The sequence below is a fragment of the Microcaecilia unicolor genome, chromosome 11 (genome assembly GCF_901765095.1).
Source record: "Microcaecilia unicolor chromosome 11, aMicUni1.1, whole genome shotgun sequence".
NCBI lineage: Eukaryota > Metazoa > Chordata > Amphibia > Gymnophiona > Siphonopidae > Microcaecilia > Microcaecilia unicolor.
Genome location: NC_044041.1, coordinates 15,361,393 through 15,378,739, shown reverse-complemented (window position 1 = coordinate 15,378,739; position 17,347 = coordinate 15,361,393). Strand labels below are relative to the sequence as shown.

The 17,347-nt window shown below is 45.0% G+C and overlaps 1 protein-coding gene across 8 annotated transcripts in view; it reads right to left on the bottom strand.

The window, feature by feature from the left end:
- Positions 1-16,780, bottom strand: part of LOC115480283 (SEC14-like protein 2) — a 117,658-nt gene extending 100,878 nt beyond the window's left edge. For 5 of the 8 annotated variants that reach the window (XM_030218837.1, XM_030218839.1, XM_030218840.1 and 2 more), the window contains exons 1-3: positions 16,608-16,780; positions 2,980-3,055; positions 891-934 (exon numbers count right to left, since the gene is read on the bottom strand). In XM_030218837.1, the coding sequence (XP_030074697.1) occupies positions 891-934; positions 2,980-3,055; positions 16,608-16,661 (174 nt within the window). In that variant the 5' untranslated portion in view covers positions 16,662-16,780. Of the gene's footprint in view, positions 1-890; positions 935-2,979; positions 3,056-16,548; positions 16,567-16,607 lie in introns of those variants that run through there. The other 3 variants (XM_030218841.1, XM_030218844.1, XM_030218843.1) reach the window with 3 other exon arrangements.
- Positions 16,781-17,347: the final 567 nt, after the last annotated feature.

Below are 17,347 nucleotides of genomic sequence, written 5' to 3'. Positions count from 1 at the left end.
CTCTCCTGTCCCCTGCATCCATCCATCCCCAGCAATTCTCTTCTCTCCCCTGCCCCTATCCATCCATCCCCAGCAATTCTGTTCTTGCCCCTGTCCCCTCCATCCATCCATTCCCAGCAATTCTCCTCTCTCCCCTGCCCCCCACCTCCATCCATCCATCCATCATCCCCAGCAATTCTCCTCTCTCCCTTGCCCCCCACCTCCATCCATCCATCCCCAGCAATTCTCCTCTCTCCCCTGACCCCCCACCTCCATCCATCTATCCCCAGTAACTCTCCTCTCTCCCCTCCCGCTCCCATCCATGTCCAGCGATTCTCCTTCACCCCCATGCATCCTTCCCTCCCATTCCATTCCACCTGCCCGCCCTCTCTCTGACGGCAGCGCTTCCCAGACGCTGCCTACCGCCGCCACGATCTACCTCCTCCCTCTGTCTCACTCTCAACAACAGCGGTAGCGATTCAAACACGCTACCTCCTGCTTCTAACCCGGAAGCGTCTCCTCTGAGGAGACGCTTCTGGGTTAGAAGCAGGAGATAGCGTGTTTGAATTGCGATGCTACCGCTGCTGTTGAGAGTGAGACAGAGGGAGGAGGTAGATAGTGGCGGCGGTAGGCAGCGTCTGGGAAGCGCTGCCGTCAGAGAGAAGGAGGCAGATGCAGGATCAGCACTGCCTGCTCCCTCCGCTCCGCTGCTGGGTGGGCCTGAACCCAAACTGGGTGGGCCTAGGCCCATCCAGGCCCACCCGTGGCTACGCCCCTGAGTAGCGGCAGTCAAAAAAAGAAGAGGACTCAGTTTTAAAGTTAGTTCTTACAGGATCGGTAAGATCCGTGAAAATCTGCCATTTACCCAGACCTGTAGTGTAATCATCAGTTGGAGGAGCAAAGTCTCTTACCTTTCGGAGCATGGCCTCGGACTTTTGCAAGTTAAAATTTCTGGCTGCAACCCAAGAGAGTGAAATGCAGAGCGTCACGTACATTAGACTTTGTTCACAGCATGTCAATAACCGACCTGCTTTGGTAATTCTCCTAATCTTTAGGCCATGCGAAAAGAACAACCTGCATGCACAGTGTTTGTTTCTGAGTCAGGAGAGCACTTCTTTATTAACTTTCAGTAACGTGTCAACATGTATTAATATGAATTAATGCAGGTCCCATTGTTCTTTATGTTGCTTATTTTCTAATGAGGATGGTCATTTAGTAAAGTTACTTGTCCAGACCACAAAGGAGGAATCTACTTAACCATTGATCACAAAAGCATCAGGCATCCTCCAATCAATTGTATTGAACTGGCCCACACTCCCCTGCCCCCTCAACACACCTTCTGTCTTCTATAATACGAATATGGAGAACTAGCCATGATAGGCTGCAGGGGGAAGAAACAGTTTCCTTCAGGACACATTAAATGTAAAAAAGAAAAGAAGAGTCTGGATAGTGAACAAAAGAAAAAGCAGAAAAGAACGTCTTCAACAAACTGTCCAAAGCCATAACATTCAGCAGACGTTAAAAAAAATACATAAATAAAAGAGCAGGAGAAGCACAGCTTGGATCAAAAACAGATATATAAATGTCTCAAGCACCCGGAGGGGAACTGTCCAGATGAACCTGACTGATTGTAACTAAAAAAGCACAAAATTAGATCCTTAGGGTTTTTTTTTTAACTAAGGCATGCTCATGTTTTTAGCACGCGCTAAAGTTGGGCAAACGCTAAACGTTAGAGACGCCAATGCATTCCTACGGGCATCTCAAACTTTTAGCATGCGCTCAATTATATTGTGCGCCAAAAACATGAGCACACCTTAGTAAAAGACTGTGAGATTAGGACAGGGAAGCACCTGTGGCCCCATCCTTACACAAACAAGTCAGAGAAAATAGTCTTCCCTCAAGGTATAATTAAATTCTGGAATTCATTGCCAGTAAAAGCTATCATAGGAGCTAGGTCTGTGGGTGCTTGAGCACCGCCAACATTGAACACATTTCTTGACTGTGTCCAGGGACAGGTAATTTTCATGGGATTTAGCACCTCCAATCATTTTGAAAAGTTGTCTCCTAAGAAAGCAATTAGCTTATGTAAGAACATAAGAATAGCCATACTGGGTCAAACCAATGGTCCATCTACCCAGTATCCTACTTCCAACAGTGGCCAATCCAGGTCACAAGTACCTGGCAGAAACCAATTTAGTAGCAACATTCCATGCAACCAATCCCGGGACAAACAGTGAATTCCCCCATGTCCGTCTCAATAACAGATTACGGACTTTTCCTCCAGGAGCTTGTCCATACCTCTTTTAAACCCAGATATGCTAACCAATGGGTTTAGTAAAGGTTTGGACAAGTTCCTACAAGAAAAGTCCATAAACGATTATTAAAATGGACTTGCGAAAATCCACAGCTTATTCCTAGGATAAAATGCATAAATTCCGTTTTACTCTTTCGGGATCTTGCCAGGTACTTATGACCTGGATTGGCTACTGTTGGAAACAGAATACTGGGTTTGCTGGACCTTTGGTCTGACTCAGTAGAGCAACGCTTATGTTCTTATGTCATGGGGCAAGGAAGAGACTACTGCTCCCTTCCTACATCGATCTACGAAAGGGGGCAGCGAACAGCTGAAGAACACCTTCCCCCAGCTGAAGAACACCCTCCCCCACCCCCATCTGTGTGACGGGACAGGGAGCACCCGTGGACTCAACCATCCCATCTTTACATAGATTCATGTTTGCCTAGGAATTGGCCACCAGGATTACATCAGATTGTTGTTATTTTCAAAAGGAAGGCATGCAAAACTTATAGATCACATCTGATAAATGCAATTTAAGCAATATAATATATTTTTATAGGAATTTTATTGCTGACATGGATAAATCCTTATCACATTATCTGATCTTAACTTTAATCCCATATCATGGCTTTTACAGCCATTTGCTGTTGTTATTAAACCTTTTAAAACAGGGCCCCTGATGCCTCCCTGCTGCTCCACATTACCTCGAAGCCATTTCAAGAGAGCATAATCGTCATGAAAAGGAAGGCTGGGCAGCACATCCTGCACATTTTCCCGAAACTGTAAATAAATAAATAAAAAAACAGGCACATAATTAAAAAAGAGCTGAAAACCTGCTTTTCAAAACCTCCAATGAGGGAGATTCTACCAACTCCCTAGGGATCCCATTCCTCACACCAAAGTTCTTTCCAGTGCTCAAATCTAATCTTCCCTGTAGTAATGTAAATTAATTATTGCTGTCCTACCTCCATTGTAAATGGAGAATAACAAACACTCTCCACCAGCCCCATAATACCCAAAACCCATACTATATTTCAGTGATAACAACTTGGCTGCAGCTTTATTTGATACAAACATGTTTAGAAAACCAACAACATTCAAACAGTGAAAACATCAAACTTTTATAAGCTAACCATAATGTCCCTAGTCTGCCACCATAAGCAGGACTGAACAGTGTACCATGCACTGAAAACACAGGATGCCCCCACCGCGCAGCAAGGGGAGTTCAAACCGAGGTGCTGCTACCCCAGCGACACATCTGAATAAAGTCAATGCCGCTTCATTAACCCAGGCTTGCATGGGTACTCCTGCCACTTAACCCACAACATGTGTGAGAGAGGAGCAGATCAGTGCATTGGGGGGGGGGGGGGGGGGGAACAGGAAGGTTGTCCACACTCGCCCATCAAGCTGGCAGAAGATGGTGATCCAGGGACTTCCAGGGGCTTTAAACGCTTCTGTGCTGAACAGAGCTGTCACTGGTGATACCAAATTCTCAGATTAGGGATGACAACTAGATCCAGATTTGCTCGACAGGGTTGATCCAGTCCTGGGCTTACCCCAGTGCATGCAGGGACTTGTATCCTTGCTTGTCTTAGGGAATCCAATGGGGAAATCAGAACCAGAAGTTCTTGCATGCAATGGGGTAAGGCCAGGACTGGGTCAACCCTGCCGGGCGAATCTGGATCTAGGCAACCCTATCTTAGATGTGCCTCAGTTGCAGGAAGTAAGTGAGTGGTCCTACATGTGCAACCACAGATAGTTATTAGAGCCCATCATCCTGTGTAAATATTTAAAGGAGCAAAACACATGCAAGACTGCATGGCTTGTTCCCTGCACCTTGGACCCTACCTGGGCTGACTATGAGGGGGGCGGGTTTGTTCTACTGCCACAAAAGAAATAAAATTAAATTGTGCAATTCTCAAGTCTCTTAATTGTAAGCTCTTTGAGCAGGGACTGTCTTTATTCTATGTTTGTGCAGCGCTGCATATGCCTTGTAGCGCTATAGAAATGCTAAATAGTAGTAGTAGTAGTAGTAGTATTGCATCCTTCCCTCCCCCACTAGACAGTGCCAGTAACGAAGTTGCACCAGAACAATAAGCAATATGAACTTCAGTGCAGTAATTAGGTTCTCAAGGTCTCAATTTCTCGGTTTAACAAGGGTGATTAGATTAGCTGGGCATGAAATTGTGTCAGTAAAGCTCAGGATTAGTTCCAGCTCTTCTAGACCTGACAGCTCAAAGATTCCAGGAAGGTTACACTGCACCTGAATTTGCCCCCAGAAGATTCCCTTCCCCCCCCCCCCTTTCCTGGAGCAGAGTCTGCTTTACTTAGCGCTTGACTCCTCCCACACTCCCTCCCCCCATCAGGAAAGTTGCTGTTTGGAGAAAAAAAGCAGAGAGGTGACATCTCTAAACCAAGCAAACACGCTTTAATGCATTAGAGCAAATTCTTAGCATCATGCCTGGAAAATCAAACATCCACCTCCCCTATGAATTAAACCAGAAATAACAGGCTTAAAGCGTCTAATCACATGGGGCACCAGAACTGAAACGCTACCCGTCCCACTGATGATTAATATTTTTTAAAGTTGTTTTTCTTTTCTAAATTAGCCAAAAAGGGAGGCAAAGACACACCTTTTCAGATTTAGCTCAAGGCAAGTTATATTCAGCTACACTAGGCATTTTCCTGCCCCTGGAGGCCTTGCAGTCTATCCCCCAGGTTCAATAAAGGAAATTCACATGCCAAATTTTGGGTGCGATCCTGAGATTCAGGCAAAACATAATTACTTAATGAGTCAATTAACACCAATCATTGCCTGCATGCTATTCTTTAAAGTTGCGTGCTGAAATTGTCTCAGTCGAAAAGGGGATGTGGCCATAGGAGGGCCAGTGGCATTCCCATAATTTAGTTGTGATATCAGTGGCATAGCTAGGTGGGGCCATGAGGGCCTGGGCCCCCCAAATTTGCTCTGGGTCCCTGGTTGGCTGGCGGAGGTCCCCAACCCCTGCCAGCTGAAGACTTCATCCAGCGCTGCCTGCCCTGCTCTCTCGTCTCCCTCACGTCAGTTTCACTAAAAGAAGCATGCCCGACGTGAGGGGACGAGAGAGCAGGGCAGGCAATGCGGCAGCACTGGAGACTGGGACCCCCATCAGCCAAGGTATTTGCGGCATCGGTGCTTCAGCTGTCAGGGGTTGGGGACCCCCACCAAGATGTTACAGCAGTGGGCAGTGGAGGAGGCGGCAGATTGGGGGTGGTGAGGCGGCGGGGGGTGGCAACCAAAATGTGCCCCCCCATCTTGGACTCTGGCCCCCTCCTACCTCGAGGTCTGGCTACACCCCTGATAGGATTCTGGGGTTGCACATTGGGATTTACACTAGCTTTAACTTAGTACACAACACAACAAAATTAAAGTACGGAATGGACATAACTCATTTCCTCCGCTGCACGCTTCCCTAAATGTGACTTTACCACAGGAACTCTATCCTCCCACAATATCACTTTGTAATGTTCTCACCAGAGCTGTCAAACGCCTTCCGGTACTATGTAAGCCACATTGAGCCTACAAATATGCGGGAAAATGTGGGATACAAATGCAACAAATAAGTTAGTTATGGGAGTCGGAATTAAGTGCTATTTTCTAAAGGAGGTGGTGGAGATGAAAACGATAACGGAATTCAAAAATGTGTGGGATAAACATAAAGGAATCCTGTTCAGAAGGAATGGATCCTCAGAAGCTTAGTGGAGATTGGGTGGCAGAGCCGGTGGGAGGAGGCGGGGCTAGTACTGAGCAGACTTCTACAGTCTATGCCCTGAAAATGGCAGATACAAATCAAGGTCAGGTATGCACATAAAGTAGCACACATGAGTTTATCTTGATGGGCAGACTGGATGGACCCTACAGGTCTTTCTCTGCCATCATCTACTATGTTACTATATGTTACTATGTAAAGGATGCTTGGCACAGAACTCCCTTTAAAGAATTCAATTTCAGCGTGGATCTTTCTGCTGCCATTTACTGATGGGCCCTTTTACTAAAGGGTTGGCGTGCAGCAATAGGCTTGCCGTTCGCCAATCCGGAACTACTTCCGGGCTACGCTACTGCACGAGCCCAGCGGTAGTTCTTACCCCCAGTGTCCGCCATTTCCAGCACTACAAAAATATTTTCTATTTTTGTAGTGCCGGTGCTTAAATTTGCTGATGACATAAAGTTATTAAAAGTCGTTAAATTGCGGGAGGATTGTGAAAAATTACAAGAGGACCTTACGAGCCTGGGAGACTGGGTGTCTAAATGACAGATGACATTTAATGTGAGCAAGTGCAAAGTGATGCATGTGGGAAAGAGGAACCCGAATTATAGCTACGTCATGCAAGGTTTCATGTTAGGAGTCACGGACCAAGAAAGGTATCTAGGCGTCGTCGTTGATGATACGTTGATTCAGCTCAGTGTGCTGCTGCGGCTAAGAAAGCAAATAGAATGTTAGGTATTATTAGGAAAGGAATGGAAAACAAAAATGAGGACGTTATAATACCTTTGTATCGCTCCATGGTGCGACCGCACCTCGAATATTGTGTCCAATTCTGGTCACCGCATCTCAAAAAAGATATAGTGGAATTAGAAACGGTACAGAGAAAGGCAATGAAAATGATAAAGAGGATGGGACAACTTCCCTGTGAGGAAAGGCTAAAGCGGCTAGGGCTCTTCAGCTTGGAGAAAAGGCGGCTGAGGGGAGATATGATAGAGGTCTATAAATAATGAGTGGAGTGGAAAGGGTAGACGTGAAGCTTCTGTTTACGCTTTCCAAAAATACTGGGACTAGAGGGCATGCGATGAAGCTACAATGTAGTAAATTTAAAATGAATCAGAGAAAATGTTTCTTCACTCAACATGTAATTAAACTCTGGAATTCGTTGCCAGAGAATGTGGTAAAGGCGGTTAGTTTAGCGGAGTTTTAAAAAGATTTGGATGGCTTCCTAAAGGAAAAGTCCATAGACCGTTATTAAATGGACTTGGGGAAAATGCACTATTTCTGGGATAAGCTGTATAGAATGTTTTGTACTTTTTTTGGGATCTTGCCAGCATAGGCGCCCCGTATAAGAGGCTTGGTGAGGCTAAGCCTTCCCAGCCCAAAATAGAATGAGATTCTTGGAAGAGTTCTGCTACCAATGGAAAACTGCATGTTTGCAATTGCTCTAGACAGCGGAAGAAATTGTGTGTTGTTTTGGAGTTCGTTTGCTTTTAAATTACTTTTGTTAATTTGTTGATTAGGCTGGAGGAGGGGATAATTAAGCGGAGAGAAGTAATTAGATCGTCGGACGTTGGCACCGTCTCCTACTACCTAAAACAGTTGCTTCCAGGCTAAACATCGCGTCACGCGATTCACGTGTGTAAGGCTCCATTCTTCTTCCACCACCTCTGACGCAACTTCCGGGCGGGACAAGTTCACAACGCGTTGAGGAAGGCCGAGGCGGGGTTGAAGCCCCGAAGGAAGCGGTTTAGTTAGTGCTGGGACGGGGATGGCAATGTAATCAAATTAACGGGACCGCAGGGAGGGAGAGGGACACACGCTGCATTGCGGGGGGGGGGGGGGGGGGAGAGACTGGCTAGACTGGAGGAGAGAAGGAGAAGTAAGAGGGAGAGACTGAGAGTGACTGGACTGGAGGAAAGGAAGAGAGAGAGATGTGGGGGTCGGGGAGAGAGAGAGACAGTCTGATATTGACTGGAGGAGAAGAAGAGGGAGAAAACATTGGAGGGGGGAGCTGGAGGGGAGGGAGAGAAAGTGGAAAAGTGCAGGTGAGAGCCAGGGACATGGAAGAGAGCAGGGGAGAGCCAGGGACATGGAAAAGAGCAGGGAAGAGCTAGAGAGAGATGGGGCGAGAAAGAGGGGCCATGGAAAAGAGCAGGGGAGAGCCAGGGACATGGAAAAGAGCAGGGGAGAGCCAGAGAGAAGATGCTGGATGGAAGAGGGGTACAGAGAGAGAGAGAGTGATGAGTGAAAAGATGGGGAGAGAAAGAGGGGACATGGGCAGGAGAGAGAGAGAAGCTGCTGAGGAGAAACTGGGGGAGACCCTAGCTGTCAGACGGAGAAATGCTGAATGAAAGGAGGGAGAAAGAGGGAAAATGCTGGAAGGAGGGGGCAGAAAGAGGGAAGACACTGGACAGAAGGGTAGGGAGGGAAAGAGGAAAGACACTGGAAGGATGGAGAGAGAGTGGACATGCTGAATGGAAAGGGGTCGAGAGAGAGAACTGTTTAGAAGGAAGGGAGATAGAGGGAGACAATGGATGGAAGGAGAGGGAGACAATAGACGGAAGGATTGGGAGAGGGTAATGGGTAGAAGGATGGAGAGAGAAAGAGGGATGACACTGGATGGAAGGGTAGAAGAGAAAGACATGGATGGATGGAGGGGAGGGAAGAAGGAGATGCACACGGATGGAGTAGAAGGGAGAGAGGAGAAATGCCGGACATGGATGGAGGGGAGGAAAGACAGAGGAAGTTCATGCACATGGATGGAGGGGAGACATGCTGGATTTGGATGGAGGGGAAATTGCTGAATTTAAGGGCTGGATTGGAACACTTTGAGGGCAGATGCTGAAACTGGAGAAAGGATAAGGACAGGGCTACAGATGGTAGACAGGACGCATAAGGACACAGGAGGATGGTGGACATGTTGAGAGAAAAAATATCAAATGGAAAGAAGACACTGGGACCAAAGCGAATAGAAAAACTAAATGATCAGACAAAAAAGGTAGAAAAAAGTATTTTATTCAGAATTTATTAACTGGAATATGTCAGCTTTTGGAAATGTGCATCTGTGATATTTTGCATGTAAGTTTCAATTTTTCTAGTATTGCTGCATGCTGAGTCTGACTTCTTGAGGTAACTTTCCAGTTCAGTATTTTGCCTTTATATCTGTTGTATCATGTGTTTTTCATGTGTGAAAAAGGTGCAGTATTCTGCTAGCGTGTAGTATTTTCAGCCCTTTTTTTTTTTTTGTTTCACTAGGTTGTGTACTGGTGTTTTAGAGCCCGGTGTAATTACAGTTCTGCCTTTCCACGCATAAGGTTGTAGCTCGTCCTGTCCTTGGAATTAGTGCTGTTATGGTTTGGTGAGGTTATGAGTGTGTTTTTGCACAAGTTTGTGTATAGTGTTTTACAGTTGAGCGATTGTGGTTAGTATATGCTTTGAGCAACCACTTTATTCTTTGACATATGATACATATCTAATATCTAAATTGAATAAAAGGTATTAATTGTGACTTTTATTTTTACTTATTTTTTTCTGTGTGTTGTCAGTTGTGGATATAAGCTCCGCCCATGGCTCCACCCACCAACCCCACCCCTTTAGCCTCCCCAAACAGTTGGGCCACCGACCACCTATGCTTGCCAGGTATTTGTGACCTGGATTGGCCACTGTTGGAAACAGGATGCTGGGCTTGATGGACCTTTGGTCTTTCCCAGTATGGCAATACTTATGTGCTTATGCTTACTCGGCAGTAATCGGTTACTGCCGGGTTAGTGCGGGAGCCCTTACCACCACCTCAACGGGTGGCGGTAAGTGCTCCCTTTAAGACGGCCACGCGGGAAGTGATTCACATGGTGTTTGCTGATCCGTTGGCTGTTCTTTTGTTCTCTCTGTGGATTAACTTGCATACATAAAGGAATTATTCAAGCCTATCAGCTTCTTCTCAGAGAAAGTTGATTGTGACCCCTGAGGTAGGCGCTTTGGCACCGAAACACGGACTGTGTCGGATCCTTGATATGAATATTCTGAATAAACTGGTTTTTGATATCATCTCCCTATTGGTTTGCACATTTGTCAGCCTCTACTTTTGCTGTTTTGCTTTGACTTTCCGTGGAAGCTCCTCCTGTCTTCTTGGATTTTCACTTACCACATGGCCATTTCTTTTCCAGAACAAAAGACAGCCTTTTACCCGCTGTGGTAAAAGGGGGACTTAGCAGGCGTTAAAAGCATGCACTGATGCTTAGTGAAAGGACCCCTGAATGTGGCCCTATGTTTGTAGCTGAGAGTTAAGTGTCAAGATCACTAGAAGCAGCAGTGGTGGGATTTGAACCTTGGCTTCTCTGGGTTTCAGCCCAGGGCTCTACCATCAGGCTCCTCCTCACAACTTGACTCCCTGTGCTGGGATGATGTTCATTTTTTTCTCATGTTTTTTTTTTTTTTTAAGTTATCCTTATGTGCAGGCTGGCTGCTCACTGTTATATCTATCCCTGAGTGCTTTTGCTGATAAGGCATGTAAACAATATTTTAAATAATCTACATTTTCAAAGCCATTTCCCCATCTTCCACAGTACCACAGTGCCGAATAAACACAATGTCTCATACTCACTTCACAACACAACACAAGCAAATTCACCACCTTAACCACAACAAACTTCTCCCTTCCCGTTTCAGACACCCTGAAAATTCTTGGAGTGACTATCGATCAAAATCTTACACTTGAAATTCATGTGAAGAATACAACTAAGAAGATGTTCCATTCGATGTGGAAACTTAAAAGAGTAAGCCATTTCTTCCTGATACAGTCAATGGTGCTGAGTCACCTAGATTATTGTAATGCACTCTACGCTGGTTGCAAATAACAAATTATCAAGAAACTTCAAACAACTCAGAACACTGCAGCCAGACTTATATTTGGAAAAACAAAATATGAAAGTGCAAAATCCCTAAGAGAAAAATTACACTGGCTTCCACTTAAAGAACGTATTGCATTCAAGGTATGCACTCTAGTTCATAAAATCATTCAGGAGATGCCCCGACCTACATGCTAGACCTGGTTGACTTGCCACCCAGGAACGCAAAAAGATCATCCCGCACATTTCTTAATCTTCACTTCCCTAGCTGTAAAGGTCTAAAATACAGACTCACACATGCGTCCAGCTTTTCCTACATTTGTACTCAGTTGTGGAATGGATTATCGCTTAACCTAACAACAATTTACGAACTAACCAACTTTCGTAAATCTCTGAAGACCTATCTCTTCAACAAGGCATACCACAACGATCAAGGAATGTAAATGTAACACATCATCACTTTACTTGATATTCTGAACTGTTTTCTTCTTATATCTGTTCGCCCTACTCTATTATGTCATCCATGATCTCTGTGTAACACCAATTGTTATCTCCTACTCTGGAATGGCGAACGCCATAACAGAGCATTGTAAGCCACATTGAGCCTGCAAATAGGTGGGAAAATGTGGGATACAAATGCAACAAATAAATAAATACCTCTTGTGACCACAGAGCCCAACTACAGTTTGGCAAAAGGTTTTTTTTAGAAAAGACAGATCAGCCTAAGGACGGTGAAGCTGGAGAAAGAGGATTATTTGGCATGAGTTAACTCATAACTAATTGCATCCATTTCAGTTTGGCAGAAAGTACTAGCCTGCTCTGCTTGCCAACTGAATTAAGCTTGATCGAGACATTGACTACATTCATAAGTACATAAGTATTGCCATACTGGGACAGACCAAAGGTCCATCAGGCCCTGCATCCTGTTTCCAACAGTGGCCAATCCAGGTCACAAATACCTGGCAAGATCCCAAAAAAGTACAAAACATTTTATACTGCTTATCCCAGAAATAGCAGTGGATTTTCCCCAAGTCCAATTTAATAATGGTATATGGACTTTTCCTTTAGGAAGCCGGCCAAACCTTTTTTAAACTCTGCTAAGCTAACTGCCTTTACCACATTCTCTGGCAACGAATTCCAGAGTTTAATTACACGTTGAGTGAAGAAAGATTTTCTCCAATTAATTTTAAATTTACTACATTGTAGCTTCATCGCATGCCCCCTAGTCCTAGTAGTAAAGCATAAACAGATGCTTCACATCTACCCTTTAAACTCCACTCATTTTATAGACCTCTATCTCCCCTCAGCCGCCTTTTCTCCAAGCTGAAGAGCCCTAGCCACTTTAGCCTTTCCTCATAGGGAAGTCGTCCCATTCCCTTTATCATTTTCGTCGCAGTGTTCAGGAAAAAGCAAAACCTTACTTGATCAGTAAGTCATTCTTTCTTTCATGATGAGAGTCAATATACTGGTGAAATACAGGGCATTGGTCAAGGTTCGAGCATTTCAGGTTTACATTTATTAAAGTTTGATATACCGCTATTACTTCAGGGAAGATCAAAGCGGTTATAATAGTATAATAGGCAAATAAATTATAATATAATAAATAGAGTAGAAATAAAATAAGATATAAGTAAGTAAAATTACACTCAAACTAAAGAAACATATACTATTTAACTAAATACAATAAAAATAAATGGACCCAAACTCTCTAATCCTGTCAAAGGAACCCTCTACAGCACTATGACCCAAAAGCCAATTGATAAAAATGAGTTTTTCATTTGATTTTAAAATTGGGTAAAGATTGTTTAGTTCGAAGATCTGGGGAGAGATTGTTCCAAAGTTTTGGAAATATAAAAAAAAAGTCAGATGACCTAGTTGATTCCAGATTCCAGGTAGGCATAGCTAGGTGAAGGCTGTTATGACTGGAGGAATGTGAGCCCTTGTGCCCTGACTGAGCACGGCTAGGATGGAGTGACACTGCATTCGGTCAGGCAGCCAGACAACCCCTAGCTTCACCTGGGGAGCGACCGCCGTTCCCTGGGAGTTGAGCCCCCAGGTTTGGGCAGCCACCAGGACTTCTGGAACCTGCGGGGTTGCATGACCACTGACCAGACAGGCAGACAAACAGACACAGTCCAAAAGCCATGTAAATCCGTAGGGCAAAGAGTAGTCAAAAACAGTCCAAGGTCAAGGCAGGCAGCAAAACAAGCGCGGTCCGGGAAACATGCCGAGGTCTGGAACACTGGAACTGAAGATAAGGAGCACCGGCGTGGACCTCAAACACAATTGAGGCCGAAGCAACAAAGGACTGGAGGCAGGGCTTTAAATAGTATAGGAATCAGTCTCAAACATGTGCAGCTGATCCAAGATGACTGCCCCCATCAGCAGAGAAGCACACCGCCCAAATATGTCCTTCCTTCCTCCAGCCGGTCAATCCCAAGATGGCCGCCATAAGCTGAGATGCCCATCCCAAGATGGCCGACCTATCCTGGAGAAACACCACCAAGATAGCCAGCTATCTCTTGCCGGACCGCGCCTCGCCAGCGACTCAGCCACGCCGGCCTGGAACCAGGTGAGGAACGTAACAAAGGCAGAGTAAGATGATTAGAAGATTGCAAGAGAAGGGGTATATGGACAAAGAAGTGGTACAACTTTGGACAAATAAGATGGCTCTTCAGCATGAACAACTTCATGAGTCAACAATAGAACTTTAAATTGGATACCAAAGAGCATTGGTAGAGAGAAGAGGAGTGACTGAATCAAAATGTGTAGCCCTAACAAACATTCTAGCATCCCTATTTTGAAGAGTTTGTAAATGCCTTAACTGACATTTTGGAAGCCCAGCGTAAACGGTGTTACAATAGTCAATTTGTGAAAGGACAAACGCATGCAAAACAGTTTGAATAGAAGCAAATTCCAAGTAATATGTAACCGAATGAACCCTGCGTAACCAGAAAAATCCTTTTATTTACTACAAGAGAAATGTGTTTATGAAAGAAAAGTTTTGAATCAGTTTTATTTACTGCACAGATTGTTCCTGCTTAGTAAAATATATAGTAGCATAGTAAATGACGGTCCATCCAGTCTGCCCAACAAGATAAACTCATTTTACATGGTATGTGATACTTTATATGTATATCTGAGTTTTATGGGATATTATTTGTCTATGTATATTAAGTTTCATACGGTTTTATTATGTACGGTTTTTAATCCACAAGCATTGAACAGCCAGGCTTTGAACACCTTGAACTAAATAAACAAACAAACACCCCTGGGATATTAGAAAATCAATGAGAGTGTAACTGTGTGGTCTAGAAATCAGAATGTCACACTTTAGAAAGGCAGTTTGAAAATCTACCAAAAAAACAAACAAACACTGTGACCTTGGACAGTTCATTAACCCTACAGATCAATACCCAAGTGCAACTGGGTAATAAAATTATCAGCCTCCTTTGTGAGCTCATAGGCCCCAGAAAGGTCCTGCAGTCACACACAACAGGGATCCAGAGATGGCTGAATGTGTTCGTGTGCCTAAGAACTATATCAGAGACTGTTTTGGAATAACAAATTGAAATAAAACGTAAAAAAAGAAAATAAGATACCTTTTATTGGACTAACGATACACTTTAGATTAGCTTAGGAAGGTCAGAACCATCTTCCTCGGGGCAGAATAATACGATAAAATGACCAAATATCAGAATACATAAGTGAAGCACAAAAGCAGTGGTGGGAGATTCACAGATTCCAGAATTTGTTGAAATCATCGCAGAAAATAGTTAGGCTCTCCATGAATCCTATAGGGGGTGACCTCAAACTACTGAACTGCTAGAACTGGTCACCAGAGATCACAGCGGGGAGTCTCTCCGCACAAATAAAACCAGCTACACTGGATGTTAGCATAAAATAAAGGGCACAATGAAACTATGTGCACTTAACCAGAAAAAATGCATCAAATTTCAAACTCACTTCTGGAAGAATCTGAAATTTCTTTCAAAGACAGGCAAGAACTAGCCCAACAAATGCTGTGAGGTCACATGTACGTGATCAACATTTTCAATTAAGTTAACTTTGCATAGTAAGAAACAAAAGCAACGCTGAAAATTCATAGTTACTGAAGGGACAGGCCAAAGGCTAAGGTTGAGATCACAGCTCATGCAGCCCCTGCCTCTCCCAGCAGGAGGTGCTGTAAGAAATGTAGGGAGAGAACGAGGAGCCAACTTTTCAAAATTATTGGGGGTGCTAATCCCAGTGGAAATAACCCCTCCCTGGAACATACAAGGACTTTTCTCAATATTGGGGGGTGCTCAAGCACCCACAGAGCCGTCTCCTGTGGGTCCCAGTGGGTGTCGCTGCAGCAGCCTGGCTGGAGGAGGGAGCTCACACCGTTCCTGCAGACTGAGCGATTTTCAGCCTTGGTTCCCAACTCATCCTTTCTGTACCCAATCACTGTTGATGCCCCTGTATAAGTCGTTGGTGAGGCCCCACCTGGAGTATTGTGTTCAGTTCTGGAGGCCATACCTTGCTAAGGATGTAAAAAAAATGGAAGCGGTGCAAAGAAAAGCTACGAGAATGGTATGGGATTTGCATTACAAGATGTATGAGGAGAGACTTGCGGATCTGAACATGTATACCCTGGAGGAAAGGAGAAACGGGTGATATGATACAGACGTTCAAATATTTGAAAGGTATTACTCCGCAAACAAATCTTTTCCAGAGATGGGAGGGCGGTAGAACTAGAGGACATGATATGAGAGTGAAGGGGGGCAGACTCAAGAAAAATGTCAGGAAGTATTTTTTCACGGAGAGAGTGGTAGATACTTGGAATGCCCTCCCGCGGGAGGTGGTGGAGATGAAAACGGTAACGGAATTCAAGCATGCGTGGGATAAACATAAAGGAATCCTGTGCAGAAGGAAGGGATCCTCAGAAGCTTAGCCGAGATTGGGAGGCGGGGCTGGTGTTTGGGTGGTGGGGCTAGTTCTGGGCAAGACTTCTACAGTCTGTGTCCTGTAAATGGGGCTAGTTCTGGGCAAGACTTCTACGGTCTGTGTCCTGAAAATGGCAGATACAAATCAAGGTAAGATATACACAAGAAGTAGCACATATGAGTTTATCTTATTGGGCAGACTAGATGGACCGTGCAGGTCTTTTTCTGCCGTCATCTACTATGTTACTATGCTTATTAACAGTCACTAAGCAACTGCTCTCTCTAGCCAGGAGCTCACAGGGAGAGGGGGGGGGGGGGGGGGGGGGGAATCAGACCTCTAGCACAAGAAACAGCCCACTGCTCCATCAGATCTACTGCTTCCTTGTCATGTCAAGTTTCTCCAGTTCAGCACTAGGGAATGAGGATAGAGGCAGACAGAAGAGGTTCTTGTCTTCTGACACCAACTAGGATTATGAGGCTTTAGTATCAAGAGCAGACAAAAAAAAAAAAAGAATTTACCATTATCCAAAATGTAAAAAGTAACTATGAGTGCCAGCTGTACCCATACAAACACAATCCTGCCAGTGCCATGTGCAGTCCATGATCTCAATCCCCGTCTTCCTACACTGTCCAGGTAGTGGTAACTGCTGCAACCCACGAGCTCTCCTGCAATAATATCAATGACTTCTGCACCCCCAGAGTCCCTACAAAACCTTATCAATGGCAGCTGTTCTGGAGCAATCTTGCTGAGACATTACCTCTGCCTCCTAGCCCGCAGGATGCCCTCACTGCCACCCCAGAGGGGCGCTGAGCTCACCTTGGCCAACCCCTCGGCTTGTTTAGGGCTCAGATCCCCCACTCTCCCGCTCATTGTCTCCGCTTCTCAGGCCCCAGGAAGCTCAAAGCTCTTGGTGCAAATCTACATCATCAGGTGTAGCACGAACTAGGAAGAGCCCTGCTGCTCTGACTTTTAAAGGGAACTGATGACTTTGGCAGAAGAAAGGAGGGGGTGAAGTGAGAAGAAGAGGGGGAGGAGAGAGGAGGCAGGGGGCGGGACCACATGTAGAAGAACAGGGTGGAGAGTGGGGCAGTGGGGAGGCGAGGCTGCCCTGATCCCCTCTTCATCCCTGCAGCTGTTGGAGAAGACCCGGGGAACAAGGTAAAAAAACGGATCCTGCGGATTGCCCTCCCACTAGAAAAATCGGACCACGGAGTTGGTTTGGGGGCAAACAGCTGGGTCCTGATTCCTTTTCAGCAGTAGGTCCCCTCCCACTGGAAGGACAAGTGACCTATTCATCCAGGTGACTTGATTTCTAAAACCGATGTTTATACACATTAAAGAAACACAATCCTATGTCAGTGAGCCAAGCACTCGTCCTGCCTTAATGTTGTTATTTTTAACCTTTCCAACATGCAGATTATCGAAAAGAGTTTTGTAAAAGGGAGCCGTGCCCACTGGTAGACAGTATTACTCTCCCAAAGAAAGGGACGGACAAAGAGTCACCAAATTTAGCAAGCAGGAAGAAAATGGGACTATCAACGTGGTCAGTATTTTCA